The following is a 12,086-nucleotide window of genomic DNA, read 5'->3' as shown; positions in this document are numbered from 1 at the left end:
ACAGCTCGTAGCCCTCGTGCTGCTTTTTGAGCCCTGCGTAAAAGGCGATTTTGGGCACAGTGCTGTAGGTGGCCGCGCTGATGGCACCCGTTGCCATGTTTGGTCCCGGCTGCCCGGGTAATCCAGGTCGTCCCGGTTCCCCCTTCTCTCCGGGAGGTCCAGGGGGTCCGGGTTCACCGGGAGGGCCCCTCGGCCCCACTTTCCCCGGGCGTCCCGGTTCACCTTTCGGACCTTGTATAAAAGTTGGTAAAGACTGCATAAGGTTGCTGTCCCGGACAGGGTCTGCGGAGACCGTGCTGGTCGGGGATTTAGTACCGTAAGAATCGCAAACCATCCTGCAGGTGCCGAGCATCTCGTAGTGCGCGGCGGATGTCCCGGCAGAGCTCACCAAAACCGGGATCAGGATCACCAGCACCAGGACCATGACCACACCAAGCGCCCCAGCCGCGATCAGCCGCTTCCTGCCGACGAGTCGCGTCAGCACCGGCCGATCCTCCTGTCTGCTTTTGGGCGAAATTTTGAAGGTTGGTGAGGCACCTCTACAGATGAGAAAAAAAAAAGTCCGATTGGTTTTGTTAATTAACTTCTGGCTTGGGCCCCAGCAGCTTCTCTTTTTTCTCTCTCTTGTATTCTTCTCTCACTTAACTTCTTTTCTGCTGATGTTGGCTCACTCGCAGCTCTGCTTCAGCATCAGCATCTCTCCGAAAGCGCATCACCATCAGCGTCTCTCCACATGTGGACGCGCAAAGGAAAAACTCCACTGATGGACGAGAAAAGCCGCTTGAGATCCTCGAACACAACCTGATATCCTTCCCTCGCTTTTAAAGTCTTTCCTCTGTGCACAAAAGACGGGATGAGCTGGATAAAGTTGGATGTCATGAAGATCTGGAGAACGGAGTCGCTGTGTGAGTGTGAGCGCAGCGCAGGACTCGAGAGAAAGAAGGAGGGAGAGATCCAGCGCTCTTATAACACACCAAAACGCAAAATCACACATCAAACATCTACACAGGACAGACACAGACGAAAGAAAAATAAAACATTTAAACGCAAATCTAGACTGATCAACACACCTGAAATATAACGGGGCATGTTGTCGCACTCTGTGGGGAACCTGGTGTTCATTAACATTGATTTGAGATCAGTATATATATTTTTTAAAATATGAAATAGGCCCACTTTCTGAAGTAAAAAAATCCATTAAATCTATTTCAAAATACTTATTTGAAACTATTTCTTATTATCAACAATATTCCAGCCACCCACTCAGAGCACAGATCAGAGAATCTGCACTGCACTTCTCAGCATTAGACTATATTAATGCTTCCACATACCTGAGCGGGCAAAAGCTTCTGACATTTTTCAACAAAACAGTCACATAAATTTGATTTCCACAAAATGGCCAAATAAATCCTCACATCTTACATTAATAGCATAATTCTGGAACCAAAAGAGTTCTGTTGAATCACAGACAAGCATATGGCTTATAATGGTGGATATAAGTCTTGTCTGTAATATTTTGATGAATGCAGAGGATCATAAATCTTTGGTAAATGATGCTACACATATTATTAGTTATAAAACATATGTGCATCGTTTACAATGGTAACCATAGATACTGTCAACAATATCTATCTATCTATCTATCTATCTATCTATCTATCTATCATATACAATAATAAATTGTGAATTATATTATTAATTATTATACTTATATAAATATAAAAAAAATTACAAACTACTTTTCAGATTTTAAACAATATTTAATTGTTGCATGTTTATACAGTATATTTAAATAAACATTACTGTTAAATACATAAATACTGTTTTGGGTAATAGAATTTACATATATTATTTACTTGTACTTATGTACATATTTGTATGTATGTATATATAACACACACACACACACACACACACACACATTGTATGCTCTGTCAAATATTTTGAGTGAATTTTAGTTTGGACAGCTTTTAAAGCATTTGGACTTTTGAATATTTTTATATCATTGAAATGTGTTTAGTTTTTTAACTTTTAGATGTGCAACCCAAACTTTTGGATTTGTACAGTCCCCTTTTTAGTCAGCTTGATGTTCTAGGTCACTGCACAGTGAAAATTTAAGCTATTGGAAATGTTTATTCACGTATCCCTGAGAATGAGCTTTGAAGTTAACGGCGCAACCACTAAACGACACGTATGCCAATAGTATAGACCTGCCAGTGATGCACTGCCACTACAGGATGCAAGAACAAATCATTCATTTAACTCCAATCTGGGAATCGATCACCTTGCAGTTGCACGACTGTGTGCCACTAAACAGTTGAGGTGCACCTCTCAAGATTTCAACAAGTTAGTTAGTTAGCAACCTCCGTTTCGCACGATTATTGTTTAGATGGACTGGTTGCACCATTGGCACCGAATCTGCTGTATTGTTCCAAGTTTTGACACAGCGAGGTCTTGAACACATCCAATTATCTTCAGACAACACAATGGGCCACTACTGCTTACCCTGAGCGCTTGATGAAAGTCTAGGTTCAACAATGTCTTCGACGACGCCATTTCATTGCTCGGCATGGGACATGCTCTCCAGAGGAGTTTCCCTCACCCCATAAATCAAGCGGCAAAAATCAATGACGTCGGTTAGGGAGGGCCGTAATGCCCTTCAGCGTATGAGCTGCATAGAGAGTACGCCACGAGAAATCATTTTAAACAGGGTGATAAAACAAACTAAACAAACAAAAAAAGTAATCAAGCCAAGCAAAATCGCTACAAGTCTGTAACTCAAGGAAAAGAAAAAGACATTCAAGGATTCCTCTGAAAGGTCAGTGAGTAATTGTCGGCACATGGTGATCCATTGCCATTCGGACTCATTTTTAAACTTCAACGTCCCATTTTCTATCGACGCTGGCAGAAGGATGGGACAAGCTCGGGTCGGGATCTAAATAATCGCTTCTCCGGCTGAAGACATTGGGCCGTACTGAATGTCCAACAGTTTGTGGAAAACTTTTACAAACCACACCTCTCATTGTTTGGAATCCAAAGAAAACTTTCGAAAGTGGATGAAGAATTCAAGGGGTCGCGAGACAGCTGAAGAGTGGAAGAGGTTCGGTACGCGGTGTGGACTTTGCCATGGACAGATGTTCCTGCTGAGCGCAAGAGGAAAGTGTATTGGGGGGAACGTGCGCGGGACAGATGTGCCTGCTGGGAGTGTGAATGAGAAGGACAGCGGCGTCTGGACGGGGTAATAATAAAGTGAGCAGAATATTTGCAAAGAGAGACAGGAAATCCCATGCGGCTATCATATGCCTTCTACAAACACAAGCGCACACCCATCATCATCTGACTCACAGCATTGAAAGGTCAGCTCCTTTACCCCTGATCTCCTGTCATGGAGGTGGTCTGGACCATGACAGGGCCTCCGATGGGAAGATCGTTTTTAGATGTGACGATCCTCTGTAGCTGTTTCAGATCACACCCTGCAAATCTAGCATTCGCTTCAGAACTTTCTAGCAAGGAGCTTCAAACTTTAACTTATCTTCCGAGCACTTAAGACTTCAGATTGTTGGAAATTTCCAAAAATAGAAAATACATGCTTCTAATTTTTAGTCTCCAGTGTCACAGTAAGAACTTCAACACTGTTAGAAAAAAAAAAAAGGATTCAAATACATACTGTTCTTTTGAGAGTCCTGAAAAAAATGGTTTACACAAAAGTATTGTGCAGAAAAACGGTTTTCAACTTTGATTATAAGAAGAATGATTTCTGAATGGTCATGTGATGACTGGAGCAATGGATGCTGAAAATTCAGCTTTGCATCACAGGAATAAATTACATTTTATAATCCAATAGAAAACAGTTATTTTTAATTGTATTATTATTTCAAAATATTACTATTTTTACTGTAATTTAAATAAAATAAATGCAGCCTTGGTGAGCATAAGAGATTTCTTTCAAACAATAATTACCAATCTAAACTTTTAAACTGAAGTACACATTTTAGAAGATTTTTGCCTTGCCATTCCAAGGTCTTTTCAACTTATCATCAACTGCTGAAAGAAAAACCTGAATCGTCCAACAAAATGCTGACTTTATTTCAGTCAAAAATGAAGTACATAGCACAACTGCATTGTGTGCACATCATAAAACATTAAAATATTACAAATTTAAATGTAATTGCAACGAAACAGCTTGTGACTTTTAAAAATAAGGAATAACACATCCATAAGAAAGAAAACTTCGAATTCAGCCAAGCTTTGAAGATTTAGAAGATGTTAGTGTACGCAACCTAAAGCTGTAGTGAATGCTATAATGGCAGAAATGACAATTATTGAATGATTTACCAGTTCAAGAAACTGGTTCTTTACAAATACTACTGTATATTGTTCTGTAAAAAGTTGCACCATCATGTTAACTAGAATACACAGTAAGAAACAATGGCCAACCGCTTCAGAGAACACCATTTGTTGCAATATCTTGTTGACCCTCTCAAATGGCCACCGGGGTGTTTCTGTCTGGTATCTGCTGTGTACCATCTGAAACTCCCGTTTGCAGCCATTCATATCTGTCATTAAGAGACAGAGGAAGCAGTCAGCGGTTTCCCCCCGGAGACCTGACACTATCCTGCTCAGACTCCACTAAGACCCCAAAACTCCTGCTAAATCCCTCTACGGTTACAAAACGCTCGTCACCACCTCCCAAAATTCACCGCTCTCCTCGTCTGGATGGTCGAATAGGACAAAACTCCCACTGTTTCTCTAAAGAGACACAACAAACACGTTCAGAAAAGCTGATTATCACCCAATGCAGGTCTGACTTTACAGAAGCGACACTTTGAAGGCAAAAAGTGGCATTGGACAAGAAGGACACTTGGAAAAAATTGTTGGGGCGTATCAAGAGTGGAGCCATTTGCAGGTTACATGATTAACGTAATACTGAAGCAATATAAAATATATTTTCTAAATAAATATCAAATGGAAAGGCACATGCAGTGAGGTTCATCTCGGATGGTCGGATCAGCTCTTCGTTGCCCTCTGCTTTACTTGTTCTTGGCCGCCAGCGGCTTGCGGCTGATCTTCTTGGATTTGTCGGCATTCTTTTTGGGCGCCTCTGGGTTGGCCTGCAAGTGTCGCCCGTAAAGACTGCAAAACACAAACAGACATTGTGTGATCACACCTGGCCGTTTGTTGTTTCTGCAAAAGTCTTGAATACAGAGTAGCGAGGAAGAGGAGTTATATTTTTAGTGTTAACCAGCTGAAAGAGGATTAATTGAGTCCAACACACTGACGGGTCCCCCACTGGGACACTGAACTCTCTGTGCTGTCCAACACCCCTCGGCTACAGCTGTGTATGGCACAGAGAGACAATTATCTACAACCACCCTACACACAGAGAGGGGGAGAGAGAGAGAGGGAGAGGGGACATGTAGGGAGAGCAATTTCCAGTCCAGTGGTCCCTCTCTATTTCAGCAGCACTCAAAGGCTGGGTTCAGTGATACAAGGGAAAAGACAGAGAGAGAGAGAGAGAGAGAGAGAGAGAGTAAGGAAGAGACTTGAAGTGAACGAGAGTGACCATGTGTATTATGGAGGCAGGATTAATTGGCTCTGTACCAAAACCTTGTGAGCTGCTTTGCGATACACTGCCTACATAAGCAGCACCCTAAAATGAATCAGATTTCGAACACTTTACCAAAGTCTCTCTGGCATCTTGGTTATGTCCCTTGGCAGCTATACTTTCTAGGCATACTGTGCTTGTTCCCATCAACTTGATTTGAGAAAGGGCAATAAAACAACAATAAAACATTCTGTCCCTCTTACTAAAAAAAAAGAAATAAATAAAAGAAAATATCAGGCTACAAACTCTAGTAAAAAGGACATTGGCTCCTTTAACTGAAAGGCAGGGCTTCCAGTCCTTAAAGTCAGCATGAACTGGACATTACAACTAGCTTTTCTTCCTTGTTGTCTTCCCTGAATTTCTTCTGTGGAATATGAAACAAGATATTTTGTCTTGGTGACAAAAAAAAATGAAAATTATAACAGATACTAAGTCATAATTATGAGATATAAAGTCAAAATTACAAGATAAAAAGACCATTATGATGTCAAAATTATTACATAAAAATGAGATAAAGACAAAATTATTAGATAAAAACAATGAGATAAAAAAATAAATGATGAGATTAAACAATGAGAAGACAACTTTTAAATAAAAACTGATAAAAAATTAAATTGAAATAAAAACAATGAGATAAAAAGCCAAAATTATGACAAAAAGTCAAAATAATGAGATAAAGTCAGGCTACAAACTATATAAAAAACCATTGGCTCCTTTAACTGAAAGGTGGTGCTTCCAGTCCTTACAGTGGACCTGAACTGGAAATTGTGACTGACTTTTCTTCCTTATTGTCTTTCCTGTATTACTTTCTTTTGTGGAACATAAGTTACTTTGTCTCAAGTGTTTTTTTTCCATACAAATCTAGAGTCTACAATTAAGATATGGAAGCCCATTTCTGCCACATAAGAAAAAGAAAATCATGCTTTGGTAAATCATAATTATGACAAAGTGGATGTTCTAAAATACTAAGTCATAATTATGAGGGAAAAAAGTCAAAATTATGACATACTAAATCGCTGAGACAAAAAGTCACATTTATGAAATAAACAATTATGTCAAGTCAAAATGATGAGATAAGTCATAATTGAGACAAAATCTGGACTTTTTATGTAATAACTGACTTCGTGTCATAATTAGAATAATTAGTTCGAATTATTTTAATTACATTCTATATCATAATTTCACAATTTCGACTATCTGAAATGGTCCTCCATAGTATGGGCTCCAGCGTTCTTCAAAACTGTCAAAACATCATTGGGGTAACAATTTTCATATTTTGGTGAAGTATTCCTTAAAAATGCTGTCTATGTAGGCAGCTGAGCTCACTAGGTTTTGGTACACAGCTTTCATCTTTACAGCAGTTCTGACTGCTGTATATACTTTAGCAAAGGAAAACCAGTCTCCTCTTGGCTTATATCGAAATCCTCTGACATTCTTCTTTACAGATCCTCGTTTTGTGCTTCTAATTTGTGAACGGCGTTTTTTGTTTTGTTTTGTCTCCGCATTCGTCACTAATCACCCAACGTCAACGTCTTATGTCATCCGCCAGAACGGCTTCTGCGTACGACAGTCAGCGAAAGTGAGAAAAAAAGTGTTTATTACGTTTGAAATATGGATATTTGTCTTACAAAAATGCATGCACTCTAAAAAATGCTGGGTTGTTTCGACCCAACTTTGGGTTTATGTAATAACTGACTTCGTGTCATAATTAGAATAATTAGTTCGAATTATTTTAATTACATTCTATATCATAATTTCACAATTTCGACTATCTGAAATGGTCCTCCATAGTATGGGCTCCAGCGTTCTTCAAAACTGTCAAAACATCATTGGGGTAACAATTTTCATTTTTTGGTGAAGTATTCCTTAAAAATGCTGTCTATGTAGGCAGCTGAGCTCACTAGGTTTTGGTACACAGCTTTCATCTTTACAGCAGTTCTGACTGCTGTTTCCATTGCCTCATTAATACTTATCCCTGATTGGATGTTGACATAGCGGCTGGTGATTGCAGAGTTAGCGGCTCTACACCTAGCATGCCTGGACCATATTCCCAAGTGTAATTAAAGAATACTATTTGAGGGAGAATTCTAATAGCAGTGCAGTGAAATGTCAAGCGGCAGCTCAGATTCATGACTAAAGTTCATATCAAATATTTACAAAGGACCACACATGGCCCTAGCTTAGAGAGCAGTCGTTCTCAGCCCAGCTCTCAGCGCGTTTGAGTCACTTTAATTACATCGTAAGAGGAAGACACTAAATATTCTTTCTGTAAGCAGTTGCTTTATGCAAAGTGACCTACAGTATACATTTTACTTTTAACATCTTTGACGTCAGACGGACTGCTCTTTTCAGAGTTTGAACCTATAACCTTTCAGCAACAAACTCAGATCTTCAACCAATTTGCCACAATCCAAGAACAGAGCAAAGCAGTTTTGCAAAATGAAAACATTTTCTCCCACTAAGTGAGTACATAATCTGCATTTGTCTTGTATAGTTTTGTGACTTGTTTGGGCAGATAGGCTGAGCTCTTCTCTTATCAACGAGTCAGTCAGTCTCTCTTGTTCATTCTGTCTCTTCATATCTCTCTTAAGCACTAAGCTGCCTGTCCATCTGTGTGGTCCTGTCTGAGGTTCTTCCCTTGGGGGCCGGAGGTTCCCGTTCTTTCCTGCCTCCTCTGGAGCTGCCCAGCCAGGCGCAGAGGCAAGAGCCCAGCAGGGAGGCACTATTCAAGTCCCTATGGACTCTCAGAGTACAGAAAAATCAGAAACCTCAAATACAGCTTTTTATCTCACACATGCAAGAAAAAAAAAAAAGAAAACACTTCACATTCAAAATTCAGCACTGACTGTGAAGTATGTGCATGTGCTGGTTTGTAAAGCATGTCTTCTTATGTTTAATTCAGTGTTTGGTGATCGAGATATATGGAATGTGAAACCACTTTCACTTACAGGAAAGAAGAGAAAGAAACCAGTGCAAAAAAATAAATAAATTAAAATACAAATAAATAAATTAGTAATAAATTAAAATACAAACAAAGTGAAATAATAAAATAAAGTAAAAAAATACAATAAAAGTAAAATGAAATAAAATATAATGAAATAAAACAGAAGACAAAATAAAATACAATACAATACATGTAAAATAAGACAAAATAAAAGTAAATGAAATACAATAAAAATACAACTAAATAAAATAATAAAATAAAAGCAAGCAAAAATAAAAAAAAATACAAAACACAAAATAAAAAAAAACAAATCAAATAATGTAAAAATACATGTAAAATAAGACAAAATAAAAGTAAATGAAATACAATAAAAAATACAACTAAATAAAATAAAATAAAAGCAAGCTAAAATAAAAAAATACAAAACACAAAATAAAAACAAATAAAATAAAATATAATAAAATAATGTAAAAACAGAAAAAAACAACACAAAAAAATACCATAAAAATAAAATGAAAATTCAATAATTCACATAACTGTCCTTGTAATATGACTAAGAGACTGGAGGATTATGGGCTTCCATAAACGTATACATAAATCTACATTCAAAATATGTATACAAAAACTAAACGCATTTCATTTGATATATTTTTGTTCTTTTTGCCACTTTAATTGATATGATGTAAAGACAGGAAACGCTGATTAAACTGCGGTACACGGAAGACGTTCAGGCAGATGACGTAGCACGTATGCGTCGTGCGCACGCCACTGAGAAATGCAGGAGCAATAATAATATAAAGATATATTTATATATAGTATAAATATAGAGAGCAAAAAATAATATATACTTTAGCAAAGGAAAACCAGTCTCCTCTTGGCTTATATCGAAATCCTCTGACATTCTTCTTTACAGATCCTCGTTTTGTGCTTCTAATTTGTGAACGGCGTTTTTTGTTTTGTTTTGTCTCCGCATTCGTCACTAATCACCCAACGTCAACGTCTTATGTCATCCGCCAGAACGGCTTCTGCGTACGACAGTCAGCGAAAGTGAGAAAAAAAGTGTTTATTACGTTTGAAATATGGATATTTGTCTTACAAAAATGCATGCACTCTAAAAAATGCTGGGTTGTTTCGACCCAACTTTGGGTCAAATATGGACTAACCCAACTTTTGGGTTAAAAATGTAATTAAAAAATTTAACCCAACAGCTGGGTTAGTCCATATTTGACCCAAAGTTGGGTTGAAACAACCCAGCATTTTTTAGAGTGTGGATTCGCTACAGGAGGCCTTTATTCACCCGCCAGAGCCGTGTGAGGGACGTTTTATTACGGATGCACACACTTTATTTCACGTCATCTGAACTGTTGACAACCAACACTCGCTTACCCCCACTGAAAGGCTTGGAAGGGCCAGTACAATTTTTAAAATAACTCCGATTGGATTCGTCCGAAAGAAGAAAGTCACATACACCTAGGATGCTTTGAGGGTGAGTAAAACACAGTTTTTGGGTGAACTAACCCTTTATGTATTTAATCAAGTATTTTAATTAAACATCTGTAACTGTCAGAACCAAACAAAAAGGTAATTTAAAGATCAGGTGACTTGTGTTCACCTTTTTTATTTTCATGATATGATCACATATGCAGAAGGATGTGGAGAGCATGTTAGTGAGCTCATACGTCCATGAAAGAAAGCTGTGTATGTATGTGTGCAGACTGTGAGCTGTTTCTGAGCTGACTGAAGGAATCAGTGTTGACAGATGCGCGTAGATGTTTGCGCTAGTGTCAGGGCTAAATTGGGCTGTTTTACAGGAGGCTGATATGCAGGGGGGTGTGAGCTGAATCTGAAAGCCGTTCTCTCTCTGTCAGTGTCCCGCAGCCTTGACGGACCCTCTGGCAGGAAGACAACGCTGAGAGAAACTCCCAACGCATCTAACACAACGTCTAAAGATCAACCTGTGAAGGGTTCGTAATGCTGTCATCAACTGACCAAAGACCGCGTCAGAATCCTGTCCAACAACCAAACTCATCCCTGATCAACTACGGTCTTGAATCCTTTTTAAATAACTTATTTTGATTCCTGAACAAATCATTATTTTAAATGAGTTGGTCAAACTGATTTGCAAGTGTTTAAAAATCACTCTACTGTAAAAAAGAACTTTTTTCAAAAACATTTGATATAATTTACATTAGTTAATCAAAAACAGTGATAAAAAATGAACTATTGGAACAAACCAATTTACTACAAACAGAACTCTCTTACTCCTCAACCTATAAAACATTGAAATCATTTAATTTAACACAATAATGACATATTGGCATCATCTAAATAAGAAAGAGAAAGTAGGTCATGAGAGGGTGAATGATATCATGAGTATTATAATAGATACATTAGCTGGAGAAAGAACAAAGTTATTGCCTGATAAATGCAGAGCTAATGTTGCAGTTATCTTTAAAAGGGAAACTGTCACATGAAGCTGTGATTTGAGTCTTTTTATATATTGATATAACTGCATATCTTCAAACCTGTAGTCTGGAAATGATGAGAAAATCTTGCCCTGGTCTGTGAAACCATGTTACCACAGCAGCATTGCAGTGCTGAGAGGCTACAGAGTAAACACAAAGATTTATCCCCCATTTATCTGCTTTCCTCATCATTTACAGCCAATTAAAAGTGGACAGGGACAGCAAAATCTACAGAAGCTGCTCCCCGACGCTGCCAGAGATGGTCTTTTTCCTGCGAGTGCTCCAGTTCCACATGGGATAATTAATCTCAGTTACAGTCAAGAGTGTCTAACACAGTCAGGGCGGCCGGTCATAAGTGTGTGTGTGTGTGTGTCAGAGACGGTGTGTTTCCGCAGAGTGGCTTTCAAAGCATGTTCAGGTGTGTCAGAGGTGAGAGGGAATTAATTAATGATAAATGTGCGGGTGACTTGTGGATCATTGATCGGTCATTGAGGTTGGAGGTAATTTGTAAATGATGTTTCAGCTGCTATTGCATTACAGGAGATCTGAGATTGTAGAGAATGAGATAAGGTAAAGGATCCCCAGACTCATGGATTACAAACGGGATCTAAATAGAATTATAAATAAAATATATAACATGCAACATATAATATATCATGTAAAAAAATATAAATTATGTAAATGTATAATATATATATATATATATTTCAGTGTAACACATATATTTATGTCAAATGAAACAATATACTTATTCTGACCTGTACTTATTAAAATACAAATAAGAATATATGATCATACTAAGTTTTAATATATTTTAAATGATTTTCACTTCCTTACAAAAACTTATTGCTGGCAAATTGAAAAACATAGTGGTTTGAAGGACATTAGCAAAGTATAAAGATTTGAAAATTAAAATTTATTGATATTTGAGGGCTGCACTGTGATGCTTAAATAGAGTCTTTTAATATGTCATGAAATGATTCATGTTTTAAATATTCAATTCAAGTTTATTTGTACAGCGCTTTTCACGATACAAATCATTGCAAAGCAACTTTACAGCAAATTAAGTTTC

General features: G+C 37.9%; 2 protein-coding genes across 6 annotated transcripts in view; both read right to left on the bottom strand.

Annotated features, from left to right (window-relative positions):
- Positions 1-637, bottom strand: part of LOC107677106 (complement C1q-like protein 3) — a 5,119-nt gene extending 4,482 nt beyond the window's left edge. Inside the window, exon 1 of the mRNA XM_016471903.1 lies at positions 102-637. Coding sequence (XP_016327389.1) covers positions 102-424 — 323 coding nt within the window. The 5' untranslated portion in view covers positions 425-637. The remainder of the gene's footprint in view (positions 1-101) is intronic.
- A 3,438-nt stretch (positions 638-4,075) lies between these two features.
- LOC107677300 (ras suppressor protein 1-like) overlaps positions 4,076-12,086 on the bottom strand; it is a 41,317-nt gene continuing 33,306 nt past the window's right edge. For 2 of the 5 annotated variants that reach the window (XM_016472158.1, XM_016472162.1), the window contains exon 9: positions 4,076-5,133. In XM_016472158.1, the coding sequence (XP_016327644.1) occupies positions 5,031-5,133 (103 nt within the window). In that variant the 3' untranslated portion in view covers positions 4,076-5,030. The remainder of the gene's footprint in view (positions 5,134-12,086) is intronic. The other 3 variants (XR_001632819.1, XM_016472160.1, XM_016472161.1) reach the window with 3 other exon arrangements.

Source organism: Sinocyclocheilus anshuiensis, unplaced genomic scaffold, assembly GCF_001515605.1.
Source record: "Sinocyclocheilus anshuiensis isolate Anshui unplaced genomic scaffold, SAMN03320099.WGS_v1.1 scaffold392, whole genome shotgun sequence".
NCBI lineage: Eukaryota > Metazoa > Chordata > Actinopteri > Cypriniformes > Cyprinidae > Sinocyclocheilus > Sinocyclocheilus anshuiensis.
Note: the sequence above shows the minus strand (reverse complement) of the source record. Positions and strands in the feature narration are given on the sequence as shown.